The sequence below is a fragment of the Wolffia australiana genome, chromosome 3 (genome assembly GCF_029677425.1).
Source record: "Wolffia australiana isolate 7733 chromosome 3, ASM2967742v1".
In the NCBI taxonomy this organism is placed as follows: Eukaryota; Viridiplantae; Streptophyta; class Magnoliopsida; order Alismatales; family Araceae; genus Wolffia; species Wolffia australiana.
Window position 1 is genome coordinate 1,746,316 of NC_135837.1, and position 16,003 is coordinate 1,762,318.

Consider the following 16,003-nt stretch of genomic DNA (forward strand, 5'->3'; position numbering starts at 1 on the left):
AATTGACGTGCATTTATTTAAATTTAAATCTGAAAGTTGCTCTCATGGCAAGTGTTTAGCAGGTACAATTAACAAAGTTACTGCAAACTTATCAATTGTGATGGTAAATATATCACTTTACTTTATTAAACTTGTTTCAATATTTTCCAATTATTGATTTCACATAAGGCATAATGTAATAATTTACAATTTTTTTTAGACACAATGTATGTGTCTAAAATAAATTCTTTGAGACATACATCTATATACACTTTATATATATACACATTATGATATTACAATTATTTATTTTACGAATCAAATGTCAAAATTCATTGCAATATCAACTACCACAAGAGGATAGAGTATCAAGTATTAATGATTTCAAGTTAGAAATATGCACATATGGTTATGAATGAAGGCATGGAAAGGGATAAATTAGAAATGGTAGAGAAACTGAAATAATTTACCCACGAAACCAGCAAAGGCGGGATTCCAGTCATATGATCTGAACCAATAGAAGTCTGCCACGTGGCAATGTGCAAATGGGTTCATAAGCCGCAGTCTTCGTCTGACCACCAAACTGAAGGTTCCGGTGGGGGCAACACAAGAAGATTATCATCAAGAATTTCCTCCCAGACGACGTCACTAACCATCCCCAACTGCTGCAATCCGTCATTCGGCTGAGAGCCTACGTCATCCGGCCGAGAACCTTCATTATCGGGCGTCTCCGGTTGGGGAAGACTTGGCCTCTGCTGGCGATGCGCAATGAGCTGGCACAAGGATGGATTCTTCAACAGCCTCGCTAGAAATGCCATCACCTGCTTCTGCTTCCTCTCCGATACCAGCAACCGCTCCTCTAGAGACCGGATCTGAGATCGAGAGATCTCCTGTTGCTGTCTTAGTTTGATGATCTCGACGGTCAGGATGTTTTGATCTCGCTGGAGCTGCTGTAATTCGGTCTCGTTGCCGTATTGGACGAGCTCTAGACATGCCTGGTGCGGGATCTGCGACGGGTTTCTCCTTCGTTTGATGTTCTTCAGGAGGTGACGCTGGCTGCCGAGGAATGACTCGTTGGCGAACTCCCATCTGTCCGGATCAACCTTTCAAAATCCCTGCGCCAATTGCGGGATAACCTGATTGGTTAACATCATAAACCTTAAACCCTAAACCCGAAACTGGATGGCAGACGATAGAAGATATCAGATGGGACAGGATCTCAGTTAGTCACAAATATCTGAAGGGGCTTGATGGAATGGATGATGGGATGGATGTAAACCTAGAGTCAATCATGATCGATTGAACGTGACGGAATATGTCGAATGCTGTGAACGCTTTAATTCAGTTTTCTGTCTGAAGGATGACGGATGACGGATACTCGTCTGTTCCCAAACCTTGGTTCTTACCAGGGCCACGGATTGGATTGGTGCCAATTGAAATTTCGAAAGGATGGACGAAACAGGATCGGCAATCGATCAGATTTGATCTTTTTTTTTAAGATACAATCGACCAATCAATCTGATCGATCAGGTTCGGTGTTGAGGGACTAATCGGTGGTGTGTCGTCCAATCAACCGATGAAATGATACAGATCGATCAGATTGATCGATCCGATTGCGGAACCTAAGCTCAGGATGAGAGAATTATTTTCAAGTTCATCCCCAAATCTTTTATGAATGAGTTCGGAAGTTTTATTGGAAGACTGGGAAGATAAATGCGATACAAAGGATAATTTGTCGGATTCTAGGATGAAGAAATTTGCCGTCGCGCCTCTTGATCTTTGGCATGAATCTTACTAAAGGAAAAATGATTCAAACCTCTTTGGGAAGTGCACGGCATCATGTAACTTCCGAATTATTTTCAAGGTCATTCCCAAATCTTTCATGAATGAGTTCGGAAGTTTTACTGGAAAACTAGAAAGATAAATGCGACTCAGAGGAGAATTCATCGGATTCTAGGATAAAGAAATTCGCCGTCGCGCCTCTTGATCTTTGGCAAGAATCTTAATAAAGAAAAAATTGACTCAAACCTCTTCGGGAAATGCACGGCATCATGTAACTTCCGAATCAAATCAGAGGCCGCGATCAGCAAAGAGTCTCAATAAACCTAAAACCATCATCAGCGCTGCACGTTGCAGATAAAAGAGAGAGAAATGCAGCTGTATCAGCTCCGGAAACTTCGAATACCTAAAGAAATTCAAACACAAGCACGATTTAAGACGAACAATTGCAGCAGAGGACTTACGTATGTGTTCAACTGGCGGACGAAGCTCGAGAAATTGTTGTGTTTGAAATATTTCGGGAGAAGACTGCTGGCGAATGCGTGCGGGTCCCAAACGATGAAGCTATTATTGCTAGGGCTCCATGACACCACTGAATCTGTCTCCGAGTCCTCGACCATGTCGTAGGTCTTTGAAAGGAATGGCGGTGGATCTGGCTCTGCCAATTTCGTTAACGGCTGGGGAGGAGCTGCCATGGCTGGCTCCAGAGCTTCTTCTTCTTCTTCTTTGACTTCCTCCTCCACTGATTCCTTCATTTCCTCCATCTTCCTCCCAAATCCTCCCTATCAGATCCTTTCCCGAATTCAGATTGAAAATTCTTCTTCGACTTGCTCCTTCACAGATTCCTTGAATTCCTTCATCTTTCTCCCAAATCCTCGCGATCAGATGCTATTCCGAGATCAAATCGAAACTTCTTCGACTTCCTCCTTCACAGATTTCTTGAATTCCTTCATCCTTCATCCAAATCCTCGCTTTCAGATGCTTTCCCGAGATCAAATTGAAACTCCTTCTCAGCAGCCTCGTCGATGAACTCTACAATGAACTGCAGATGAGATCAACATCTAGTCAATGAACTGAAAGCTATATATACGAAAGAATGGAAGCTTCTAGAAGTCAAAGGGCCTTCTAGAAACTTCTTCTCTTTTTAAAACTTTAATTTAAATTTAATATTTAATATCTATAAGCCGATAGTTCGGAGACGGACGACGAATGGAGGACCGTCATCCGTTTCTCTCAGTCGGATATATAAAACACGAGAGAAAATTATATATTAATTTTATCTGCTTGCATTCGGTAGAACGAGTTCTCGCGACGAGATTTTGGGGCTTTGGCATCCCAGTTCACCGATGGAGGGATCTAAGCAAGGTATTACTTCGGTTTTCTACGTTCTCCGACGGTGAAATCTGTTCATGCAGGTTTTGCCTGAGAAATTTTCCGCTTTACAAGTTTGCAAGTGTAAAATCCGATGGCGGTGGCATCAGAATAACAGAAATCGATCTAGATTGAATCCGTTTTTCAGCAGTTTCGTAGCTTCTGTTAAAAATTACCGGATTTGATTTTAGTTTTTGTCGCCGGAAGTCACCTCGATTGCTGTTGTGGCATTGGATTCAGTGTCGAAACCTCTGTGCGGATTGAACTTGCACCTTCGCTTATCGGTTTGCAAATCGTTTTTCAATTTGCAGTTGAAGCTACTCCGGAAAATTCGATGAAGCGTGCCAAAGAGGAGATTAAAGCAATTTTCCACCGCGAGAGGACTCATCATCGGGAAACACACGGAACGAGCGACGACATTGACGAGAACACTCCGATCGATCGCGTGAGAGGCCCAGGCTTGATCGAGCGCGCCAAGGAGGAGATTGAGGCGCTGATCGAGACTGTTCATCCGAAGAAGAATTCAAACGAAGAGAAGGAAAATTGAGCGAAGATCGCTGCTTCGAGGTACACATCTTCATTGATTTCTTCGCTCAAACTTTTGGGCAAATTGGGCAGGATCTTCTCTTATCAATAATGACGAAACTACCCTTTTCAACAAACTTTTCGCTAATCATGTTCATTGGAAATGACGAAAATATCCTTCTCCGAAAAGGGTTAAGTTCCCCAAAAAGAGAGAGAGAGGAGAGAGAGAGAGAGAGAGAGAGAGAGAGAGAGGTGCGATGTGGGAATCGATCTGTCTCACGTTGCTGGCGACCGCGGGGAACAACATCGGGAAAGTTTTGCAGAAGAAGGGAACTGTTGTTCTTCCGCCGCTGTCCTTCAAGCTGAAGGTTAGGATGACGAGCTGTAGCTTTTTCCTTTTCTTTTTTTTGATTCCGACTGCTTCAATTTAGTGTGCTCGTAATTTGCACGCATTTCGCCACTTCCTGTTAGTTTAATTCGATTAATTTAACCTTTTGTAATATTTATGAATTCCTCTTGATTTGATATTATCGGCGAACTCGGATTTTTGTTCTTTTTTTATCGGATTTGTTCTTCTTCGTGATCGTATTGACATCGCCAAGGTGTTTAATTTTGTTTATTTTTAGGTGATTCAATCTTATGCGGGGAACAGACTTTGGATGATTGGGTTCTTTATGGATATATTTGGGGCCGTGTTGATGCTGAAGGCTTTATCTGATGCTCCTGTAAGAATTCCTACGTTAGTTCCTTCTGCTTCTTCGCTGTCATATGTTAGACTCTTTCAGCAAATTTATTTCTTTCATTTTTTTTTGTCCGATGTGAGATTAGGAGAGCTTATCTGGCTTTGGCATTTTAATAAGGGGAAAACATTCAATTAAAATTTTTTGAATTACTGTCTCAGTACTGTGGGGATACTTCCCGGATATTGTTTTGAAAATTTTATGCGTCTGTATTTTTCGGCTGTCGATTTTATCTGTGGGCAGGGCCAAGTAGAGAGTTCCTTTTAGGTTTTTTTGGACTTTTACAGCTTGGATGCATTCTTTTGTTTTAATTTGATCAACAAGATACCCAATAAAGCAGTCAAGATGCAATATTTTCTATACGTGGACCAAAATTATCCGTGGAAGTTCTTTCTCTATTTCATTACTACTCGACATGTTATCTCATTCGAATAACGGACCGTATTAACTAAGGAGATGCTTCTGGTTGGAAGTTTTAACCAAACATATTCTCGAATTCTTATTACTATGATGTTTGTTAGAATTTTGACCTTGCCTATGTCGAAATAATTTAGGATTTTAAGGACATGAATTTAAGAGTTCTTTTAACTTTTTTTTCCTTGAAGGTGTCCGTGATTCAACCTGTCTCTGGTTGCGGCCTTGCAATACTTTGCGTTTTTTCTCATTTTTACTTGAAGGAGCTTGTGAATGCTCTAGACTGGATTGGGATAGCGTTAGCAGGTCTCGGTACAATAGGTAACATGGCCTGATCCACTTTATTTTGCTTAACTAAATCATGCTTTCGTTTTTTTATTTTCCCCATTTTACATTCGAAAAATTGAGGTATTCTTTTCCCCGTTTCTTATGCGACAACAGGAATCGCATAAATCTGAGAAATCACAGAGCATGTAAAAGAAAACGTATGTTTACTTAATAACCTTTTTCTTGCAATTCGAGCTCACTCAGGTTATGTCACATAACTTACTCATATGGGATGAACTAATACATGTACTCATATGGGATGAATTACATTTTATTCTTTAAATTTAAAACTCTAATTTCATTATTCGTCTGCAGCTGTTGGCTTGGGTGGGGAGGAGCAGGATAACTCGGGGATATCTCTTCTCGACTTACCTTGGCTCGCCTTCACCGTTTCCATCATGTTTGTAGGTACCATATCTATCGTGAACAATAATTTTAATTTACTACTCAGAAAGTTTTCGGAATTAAGTCGACCATTTATCCATTTTCTATTTGCAATTATTCATCTATGCCAAACGGTTGCAGATTATAATGAATTCCGGGCTCCGCGTGTACAAAAATAGAAGACGAGAACAGGAACTGGTAAGTGCACCGAATTAATATTTACTTATTCCCAATTTTCTTCAACTTATACCATTTCTATGCAGATCCAGTACGAAGTTGCTGAGGAGGTTATAATTGGCTTAGAATCTGGAATTCTCTTTGGGTTTGGCGCCTCGCAATTTCCCAAAAATTCTCCTTCTCTAAGCAATGATTTTTTTATTTCTGATTATAATTCCCATCCACGCTCTTTATCTGCTTCAGGACTGCGTCTGTGATATCAAAGATGGGCTTTGCTCTTGCGAAAGCCGGATACTCTCCGATCATCGTGCCGGCATGTATCTCTATTAGTATATGCTGCAGCGCCTCGGGTTTTGTCCTTCAGGTTAGACATACATATCCCCATACATAACACATATATTCGTATATATTTACATATACTTTCACACATACATGGACGCATAAATCCATGCACATAAACTTATACCTAGACATTGTTTTTCTGTTCTATTCGTTTGAAAAGAACAAAAAAATCGCACAAAAGAACTGCACAGGGCCTTGTTATTTGTTCTGTTCTTTTTTTGTGCAAAAAGGAACAAAATTCGCACATTCAAACAAAATTCGCACATTCCAACAAAATTAGAACAAAATTTGCACAAAGCGAACGATAGAACCGCACACGGGTCTGTGCGATGTTCTGTTCGAATTTGGTATTGTTCTGTCCGGAAAACTGAACAGAACGAACAATTCGCACAAAAGGAACCTAACAACCATGTCTACTTATACCCACATGTATAGTTCCGGACTGTCCGGGACGTGGACGATGGACGGGACGGGACGAATTTCGTCCACATCCAGAGTAAGTTCAGGGACGAAGAACGGGACGGTTTTCATCCAACGATAAAAAAACCATCCAGTCCAATCATATCGGGACGGTTTTTCGTACCGTCCAGTCCTCCCAAGACGAATTTTCATCCCAAAATTCGTCCCGGACGAAAAAAACCCATTTTATATTTTTAATATATTAATATAGATTTTTCTATTTTTTAAGGGAATAATGGAGGAGAGAGAATGCAAATGGACATATGTACAATTAATTCTGAGCGGTGTCAGTTTGCACGTGCAAAAAATCCAGGGACCTTGATGCAAATTGTCAAAGCGAGGCCACGTGGCGAGATCTCAACCGACAGATGTGAATCCGGCGGTTTTCGTCCACGTCCGTCTGTCCATCGTCTGAGACCTCCAGACGGACGATTTATTTCGTCCCACGGGACGAAAACCGTCCCATCCGGTGGTCCCCAGGACGAATTTTCATCCCGAAATTCGGCTGTATCCTCGAACGGGACGATTTTTCGTCCCAGGACGAAAGAATCGTCCCGTCCGCGTCCCTGAACTATACCCACATGCATACTAAGATGAAGAATCGCCCCTGCTATACGTTATAGCTTTTACCGCGAATATTAATACATGCACTTTTGCAGACGGGCGGGCTAAGGCAAGGGAGGGCCATCGTGGTTTCCACCTGTGCCGCTGTGGCTGCCATCGTCACGGGTGTCCTAGCTGGCTTGCTTGCCCTCGGCGAGCGCCTCCCCGTCGACCCAGCCCGCCGCCTATTCCTCCTCCTCGGATGGTATTTATGATCAAAATTCCTTATTTTTCACTTAAATTTAATGGTAATTGATGGTTTTTTCGGACGTCTAAAAGGGTGATGATCGTGGCGGGGGTGATCCTGATGGTGGCCTCGACGCGGATTCTGAGCCTATTTCGGAGGCCGCTGGGACGGGCCCACCTGAAACGGCCGACATCGTTGCGCGTGCGGGAACCCGGGCCGAGCACCGTCATCCAAGCCGCCTCGCTCCACCACCTCATCTCCTCGCCGGCGAAGGAGAAGGCTTAGTAGTATCCTTGCTTCTTCTTGCTTCTTCCCCCGTTGACCGAAGACCGTTGACTTCAACCCTCTTTTTCCAGTGTAAAAGAAAGGGCCGAAGAAGTCAATTTTATCTTTAATTTAGCAGCGGCAAGAAACGCGGAAAATAAGTGGGGTCAGCAGAAATCTCCGTTGACCAGGAAACGTTGACTTCAGCCGCCCTCTTTTTTCTCCATTTTTTATGTGGAAAAAAAGCGAAAATGCTTTTTTAAAATATTTTTTGAAATTCATTCTCGTCCGCTTTCGTGGACTGCTTCTACCGAAGGTCTGAGTTTCGAGACCGGGGCGGGGGGGGGGGGGGGCGGGGGTTATAAATTGAGGGACGCGCGCGGAGCGGCGGGGTTGTTCGTCAATCCGAAATCTGATCGTTCTGCGTTGAATCGAGAGGGGTTTGCGTCGTCTGATGCAATTGATTTTGAAATCGTACGTGTAGTTGCGGCCATGGATCCTCTCGTGGGGAAGAAGTACCGGATCGGTCGCAAGCTCGGTAGCGGATCCTTTGGAGAGCTTTACCTAGGTTTGTGGCGATATCTGCTCGATTCAATTTTAAGTTCTGTCCGCTTTTTCCGATTTTTGACGGTTTTTTTCTGTTTAGGTACAAATATCCAGACGAATGAAGAAGTCGCGATTAAACTTGTGAGTTCGCCAGCTCGGTTTACCTTGTTGATATTCGCGAGATCTGGAATCCTTGCGTTTTTTCTGTTTCTCGTCTTATTTCCTCGGGGAATCGCTATTTTCCTGGGTGAGAGAGATAATTTGTGCCCTAGATTGAGGTATAATTCTTGGAACCGGTGGATAATCACATTGTACGGAATTGGCTGTAGAATCGACATTTGATAGTTGGCATACGAATTTAATCCTCGAAAAATTTCACGACGAAGGGCGTACCACCTCTCTTTTGTACAATTTACGGGATTCAGTTTTCTTTATCGATCATTGGGAATCACTATATTCCCGTTTGGGAGAGTATCTGTGCCCTAGATTGAGTAATATTTGCTGAAGTTGATCAACAATCACATTTTCTAGAGTTGGCCCAAGAGAGACTTTCAAACGTCTAATGGTTCGTCATTCGACATTAGTCTCAAATATGTTTTTTTTCTGAAGTTCTCCCGAGTCAATTCTCTCGATTGATTTGGATAGTCCAGCCACCTCTCACCCTCACTTCATTTGAAGGGCGCTTTGAGACATCACCCTTGGTATAGATTCATTGGTATTTTCTATAATGCTCGGTGGATAAAGCTAAGCGTTCATTAGAGAAATAATGATCTTCCACTGTTGCTGAATATTTTCTTGAGAATCTCTACAAATTGGTCCCTCAAAAACCAGGCCATCATTCAACTGCCTTCTTTCTGAAAGAAGAAATCCCTCCATGCTTCTCTGTTGAGCAGATTCTCTTGTTATTTTGGCCAAGTATTATCACACGTGCCGTTTCTAGTTTGCATTCTATGGCACTTACTTCCCGACATTTTGCTACTATAATACATAGATACTTATCCCCACCGTTGGTTGTTTTTTGTACCATTCGGAATTATATGGACGTAGAATATAATCCGTTTTTAGTCCTCTCAGTCCTCCTTTATTTAGAAACCCATTGGGAAAAATAAAAATAAAAATAAAATATTCATTACCTGTTAACTATCATTATGAATAGTTAAGTGAGTAAAATTAAACATTCAAGCCTGAGTAGCTTTCCCAGTCCAGCGCCAACGGGCATACACACGAAGAGCAGATTCGTTCCAGCAGGGTAGTGTCATGACATCACAGTCGGACATAAAAATTAATTCACTTTAATGAAATAAATAAAACTTGAAACTAAGGCTTATCTAAGAACCTGCCTTTGGGTTAATTTTGCCTGACTCGTTCTCTAACCATTTTTTTTTTCCAGGAAAGAGTCAAGTCTCGGCATCCGCAGCTGCATTATGAGTCCAAATTGTACAGGATCTTTCAAGGAGGAAGTAATATACTTTACATAATCAACGTCATATTAGTATTTTAGTTTTATTTATTTATCTTATAAAATTCCAACTTCTTTAGCTGGCATTCCAAGTGTGAGATGGTTTGGCGTTGAACTCGACTATAACATACTGGTGATGGACCTTTTGGGACCCAGTCTTGAAGATCTTTTTACCTTCTGTAATCGGAAACTATCGTTGAAAAGTGTTCTCATGCTTGCCGATCAGATGGTATGGTACATAGTTCTTTCTAGGTTTGGCTTTTGTCTCAGTTCTTATCTGAAATTGTTTTTGTATCATGTATTCAGATTAATCGTATTGAGTATATTCATTCCAAATCTTTCCTGCATCGGGATATTAAGCCCGATAATTTTCTCATGGGACTGGGAAGACGCGCGAATCAGGTTTTGATCCATGATCTCTTTTCTTTTTAACCTGCTTTTCAAAAGTGTAAATCTACTAATACTCGTGCTTGTATACCCTTTCAGGTTTATATTATTGACTTTGGGCTTGCAAAGAAGTATAGAGACACTTCAACTCATCAGCACATTCCGTACAAGTATGTAGTTTTACCACTGTTTTGTTTTGGCTAAAATGTGTTTGATCCATTATTCTCATTGTTAAGCCCGGGGAGTCTACGTTAGGCGTTCGAACAATAAACCCTTTCATGGCTCGTAATTAGGATAAAATGAAATGTTAAATAAATGCTAATTATTGAATACATGTTAAATAAATGCTGTTAGGTAGAGACTGTTCATGAAAAAGCGATCAAATGTGTTTTCCTAGGTTTAATGATCTTCGATCTAGTTGATCATCACTGTTTAATAGTTACTCATTGACATGTTTACCGTTCCAGGGAGAACAAAAGTTTGACTGGCACAGCAAGATATGCCAGCATGAACACTCATCTTGGAATCGGTGAGTTGACCATCACAATAATGTTTTTTGGGTTTATTTACAACTCATTTTATTTTAACCCTATTTTTTGGCCGTGCTCTGGATTTTATAGAGCAAAGCAGGAGAGATGATATGGAATCGCTTGGCTATGTTCTCATGTACTTCTTAAGAGGAAGGTCTGACTTTTGAAGAGTCAAATTATTTGTAAAATTGCTGAGTTCAACCGTCTGTTCTCACTTCCCCTTTGATATTGCCTCAAGTCTGCCTTGGCAGGGTTTAAAAGCAGGAAATAAGAAGCAGAAATACGAGAAAATCTGTGAAAAGAAGGTCAATACCTCGATTGAGGTAATTATAGTTAGTCGCCCTTTCTCACTGTAAATAAAGCATATGAAATGATGGCTCTAACAAGGATACATCTGCAGGCATTATGCCGTGGATACCCGCCTGAATTTGCATCATATTTCCATTATTGCCGCAATCTCGCCTTTGAGGAAAAACCAGATTATATGTACCTGAAAAGATTGTTTCGGGATCTATTCATTCGGGAAGGTATGATCTTCGCCATTACAATATCGAGGCCCAAAGTATGATCCTGCTGATATCGCAAGCCCTCTGCAGGTTTTCAGTTTGATTATGTGTTCGATTGGACAATCTTAAAGTATCAGAAGTCTCACACGGCCCGTGTACCTCAACGGGCTCTGGTACTCTATTCATCTCCATCTCTATATTTATCTCCCCTCTGTCGTTGTAGATCTTTTCAGTAATTGGATTTAATATGTTTTCTAGGATCCTGAATCTGGTGCCGGACCAAGCACTGGTATGGCGCCGCCGCTAGTTGGAGCCCACAGACAACTAGGCGCTAATTATGGAATGAAGGCACCCATGGAATCCAAAAACCCCTCTGCTTCTCCAGTTCATAACCAGCCTGGATTACTCAGAACAAGCATCGAGCCCCGTAAATCTCTTCTTTACTGTTCTCATTGTCTTCATAGTCGTGATCATCATTATATCCCTGAATAATTGCCATTTTGATGGTGTGTTCATCATCATCATTGTCATTAGTTGAGTCATTATCTAATTAAGTTTTGCTGATTTTGGCTAATACAGGAGGAGAAGACTGGAGGAGGAGGTTTTTCGAGCGGCCAGTGATGGAGCCCCAGATGTTCCAGCGCCGTTTCCCGGCTTCCGGGTTGGATTTGCCTAAGGACGAAGAGGTCAGACACTTGCCCTCTCTCTTCTTCTTCTACTCATCTTCTCTCTCTCATGTAGTTTTGCAATTTCATGGCTACATGACAATGAAAAATCTCTTGTCCTTTTCCTGTCTCTCTTGTTTTCCAGGAATATGAAAACATCCTTTCATCTCGTTGTCTCATCGCCATCTTTCAGTCATGATCTGGTTCTAACCCAATCTCTGTTTTCTCTAATCCATTTTCTTCTATTCTCTTGCACAATCTGTACATAATGATCTCTTTCCAACCTTCCCTGTTTTTTCTGATTTTTTTTCTTATGTGCTTCTGCACAGTCTCTAAATAATGATTTCACTGTAAATTTCTTTGCGTCCTCTAACATTTTCCTTCTGTCCTATTGTTCAATCTATGAATACTGATCTTGCTCTAACCCTATACCTGTTTCCTTTGATCCTTTTTCTTTTGCCATCCTGTTCAATCTCTGAATGCTGATCTGATTTATCCCTACCTCTGTTTTCTCTGGTCCTTTTTCTTATGCCCTCTTTCTCAGTCTACACAATGTTTTGGCTCTTAACTCATCTGTTTTGTTCAATCTTTAAATGATGTTCTAGCTCTAAAGTGATTTTTCCTCTATCGTTTTGCTTACTCCGCAAAGGCTGACTAGGTTCCAATCCAATCTCTACTTTCTCCGATCTTTTTTTCTTCTATCCTCTTGCTCAATCTCTAAACAATATTTTGTCTTCTGTCCTTTTTCTAAATCTCTGAATGGTGATCTGATTTATCCCTATCTCTACATTTCGTCTGATCCTTATCCTTCTGTCCTCTTACTGCATGTCGAAATGATGATCTACTTATAAACCTATCTCTGTTTTCTTTCCCTGTCTCGTTCCTGGTCCTTTATTTATAGTTATTGCATTATCACAAGCTCATGTTTCTACGATCTCATTCTGTATTTTCTTGAATGATGCTACAAATCTCCATTAAATGAAACATTTAATAATTGAATAAAAATTAGGTAACGCTCATAAACTCGCCCCTCAGAACGTTATGAAATAAAGAAGGTTCTTATTTTTAAGAAAGACAAAACAATGATCTGGTTCTGATCCCAAATTATTTTTTCTCTAATGCACAGCCATCTGGTTCATCATCTGCTAGACGCCTCCCGGACAGAAGTCTTGGCAGTGGCCACGCTGGTAGTAGCCCGATGGTTCAGGCAGACCAACGCCGCGGCGCTGCCAGGAATTACGAGAGCGCCCTGAAGGGCATCGAAGCGCTGAGCTTCGATACCGACGAGAGGGCGAGATATTACTGATCTTGCTTGACTCGGGTGCATCAGCGGCTGGCAGGTATCAAAGGTTTAGATGGCGGTAACATGTATAATCTTTGGTCTCCATTTATGCATCCACCGTTAGATATTTATTTTTTGTTCTTTTTGGCATTTTGTTCTCTTAGTTGATTTCTTTATGATTGAGGAAAAAGGGAAAAGTGGGAAAAAAATTTGACCCCTAGTTGATAATTAGAGAGAGAAGCACACTAGCATGGTACTAGTGTGCTACACTTCCAGTCTTCTACACACAGCACTTGGAGAAAAATCTTATTCTGAATTAAGTTGCTTGACTTATATAAAGTTAAGCATGATTAGTTAAGCCTTTAAAATCCTCGGATATTCATGTAGCTTAGTTGGCAGGGGTCACTAGGTTGGGCATGAATGTTGATATGATACTCGTTTCATTCACTATTACATGAATATTTTATGAAAAGTAGTTAATTCATGATATTGCATAGATGCTCATAAAATGATTTTCTGAGGATTTTAAATGGCATGAAAGCATGTGTAACGATTGATGTAGTTATCATGTCAACAGAATCCCTGAATTAACTCATATCTAGTTCCTTAGCTTTGATCCATGTGCCTCATTATCTCGATTGCATGAATGTAATGGACGAAGACGTTGATGAACTTTGAATAAGAGTACATTTCAGCATTATAAGCACTTTCCATACTACTGTAAAGAAATGTCCCTGGTTGCTCACCACTTGATTTGGGAGAATATGGGTCAAATTTGGTATAAATTTCAGAACCTTAGATTGTAGATGTCCATGAATCAGCCTTTGTTACCTGATGTAGTTATTTAGTCTACAAGCTAATCACATATCCTTGCCTAGTTTGAATTCATTAATATAAATCATATCCATTATTGCTCTTGAGAGATGTTTAGAATGATGTCCAAGTATATAAGCAATGGCATGTGAATTATAAAGATCATACAACGATGATTACTTATTTTTAAAAAATATCCTGAAATTTCGATTCGTGGGGTATACCATGACATCAAAATATGATCAAGGAATAACATCTAATATTTGTCACATGTTGGGGATTGTTGATCCTACTACCATTTGTGTGCAAACATGTAGAATCCGTATTATGCAAAGACTTTACTAAATTGATCTATAAGAATCCCTAGATAGTTTTATACCTATAAACGAGGTTGATGTTTGTCATGGTTGTGTAAGTAGTCTTTAGACCCGAGGCATCAATGAATCCTTGTACATGAAGTCTTGTGCTTTACCTGTGACTGTTCCAAATCATCGGACTCTGAATCATCGTAGCTAGAATGTAACAAAAAAGTTGATGAAAATGATTGTGGTCAAGAAAGGATTGTTCGCCCTCATTATATCATACAATGGGATGATGTTCATGGCCAAACTAGTGGAAATATCAAAAAAACATGATTTTAATGATTTTCAAATGCCGCCTGCCTTAAATATGATGAGTGAACCCATTGTACAATAATTGATTACAAATGATTTCCATGAGAGGGTTGACTGAACCCATCATACATTTCTTGAACACTCATGTCCTCAATTTTTGAGGTGAATGTTTTTTGTTGATAATTGATTTAATGAATAATATAATAAACTCCTTGACTCAAATTTTTTTTGTTAGATAACAGTGAGGAAGGGTTATCCCCATAAAGACTGGTGATAAGGAACTTAATGACACATTTAAAATGATATTTAGGGGATGAGAAAGTGGTATTACATGATATAGCAAATAGAGGGAAATATAATGGTGAGATGAGAAGTAGATGATAATCTATATTATGAATAAATGTGAAAAGATGAACATATAGATATTTGAGACATGAGGGATAAATTGTAGAAATATTTAATGCTGAAAAGGATGATAAGTAAAGATGAATGTGTACGCAATAGTTAATGTTCATGTTTATTCATGGAATATGGGGGAGATGGTAGGATGATCGGAAATGGAGATGATGAAGGGTGAAAGGGGATATGGATGGATGTGTATGGATGGATGCAGAGAAGAAAATGAGAGTGTGATTATAATGAACTCACATTAGATTCTTATGTAACACCAAGAAAACGAGATTTAGTGCTATAGAAGAGTTCCTCCACTTCTGTTTTGTCTTTAAACTTCAAGAAATCTTGGTGGATCATGAACCCATCTCTTTCATTAGGCCTGCAATGTAAGAGCAATCCCTATATGATTTTACATGGGTTTGAGTGTCTATTTTTACATGGGTGTGAACTTTAATAGCACATGGGTAGAAGAGTTAAAGATAAAGCTGCACTCAACATTTTATCATGAAACTTCATCTAGATCATTAGATATCATCTTTTGAAGCTATATCATTATAAGCTGTTGATTTATTTTCTATCCTGAGAATCCATTTCTCTAATTTTCAGTGGCTCAAAAAAATCCTCAAATTCACAAAAGATTTTGCCATGAATTACCACATTAACTGTCAGTTTGATGCATATTCCCGTGATGAAAATCCACTTCTCTGATTATGTTAAAATTTCACTTTGTTGTCTGTGGATTTCATTTCAGCAAATTCGTTCACACTACATGTCTTGAATTGATGATATTTTAAAATATCACTTATTCTGATATTAATCTTGATTTTTTCTCCTTTTGACACGTGCCACTTTCTCATCACATTTATAGAATTTTTAGTGCAACACGTCCTAGAATTCATCAAATCTATTTAAAATTAAATATGAATTTTATCCTGACACCACATTTCCTTGTGAATTAATTTTTTTTGTTTAAATGATTGACCTATTATGCAATGACAAACCACAATACCATAATGATGCCTTTCATAACGATATGGATGGTCAATCCTCAGCCCATCCATAGATTGACCACATTCCAAATTAATTAGATTAAAACACATGGAAAAATAAAAATAAACCTTGAAAAATCACGAAACCTTTAAAATAATTTTAAAATATAATTTTAGAGTGATATTCTGATTTTTATAAATTTTTTGGATAGCTTTGATCCTTTAGTGGTCAGAATATAAGTTTATATTTATTTGAAAGGATTTATAA

At 39.7% G+C, this 16,003-nt stretch overlaps 3 protein-coding genes and 1 pseudogene across 3 annotated transcripts; 3 read left to right on the plus strand and 1 right to left on the minus strand.

Annotated features, from left to right (window-relative positions):
- Positions 1–430: 430 nt before the first annotated feature.
- On the minus strand, positions 431–2,800 carry LOC144700580 (heat stress transcription factor A-2-like; annotated as a pseudogene).
- A 236-nt stretch (positions 2,801–3,036) lies between these two features.
- LOC144700582 (neurofilament heavy protein) lies at positions 3,037–3,791 on the plus strand. The gene is made up of 2 exons (XM_078572017.1): positions 3,037–3,123; positions 3,441–3,791. The coding sequence occupies exons 1-2, from the start codon at positions 3,105–3,107 to the stop codon at positions 3,674–3,676; spliced, it is 255 nt and encodes an 84-aa protein (XP_078428143.1). The 5' UTR covers positions 3,037–3,104; the 3' UTR covers positions 3,677–3,791.
- A 98-nt stretch (positions 3,792–3,889) lies between these two features.
- Positions 3,890–7,816, plus strand: LOC144700581 (magnesium transporter, putative (DUF803)). Its single transcript, XM_078572016.1, has 9 exons — positions 3,890–4,022; positions 4,281–4,379; positions 5,000–5,129; positions 5,451–5,539; positions 5,661–5,717; positions 5,783–5,841; positions 5,940–6,060; positions 7,157–7,305; positions 7,380–7,816. The coding sequence occupies exons 1-9, from the start codon at positions 3,912–3,914 to the stop codon at positions 7,570–7,572; spliced, it is 1,008 nt and encodes a 335-aa protein (XP_078428142.1). The 5' UTR covers positions 3,890–3,911; the 3' UTR covers positions 7,573–7,816.
- A 101-nt stretch (positions 7,817–7,917) lies between these two features.
- LOC144700583 (casein kinase 1-like protein 12) lies at positions 7,918–13,076 on the plus strand. Its single transcript, XM_078572018.1, has 14 exons — positions 7,918–8,119; positions 8,198–8,238; positions 9,488–9,557; positions 9,637–9,785; positions 9,863–9,958; positions 10,043–10,113; positions 10,411–10,472; positions 10,564–10,627; positions 10,712–10,796; positions 10,874–11,000; positions 11,070–11,152; positions 11,238–11,406; positions 11,559–11,665; positions 12,771–13,076. Exons 1-14 carry the CDS (start codon positions 8,044–8,046, stop codon positions 12,948–12,950), a joined length of 1,380 nt encoding a protein of 459 aa, XP_078428144.1. The 5' UTR covers positions 7,918–8,043; the 3' UTR covers positions 12,951–13,076.
- Positions 13,077–16,003: the final 2,927 nt, after the last annotated feature.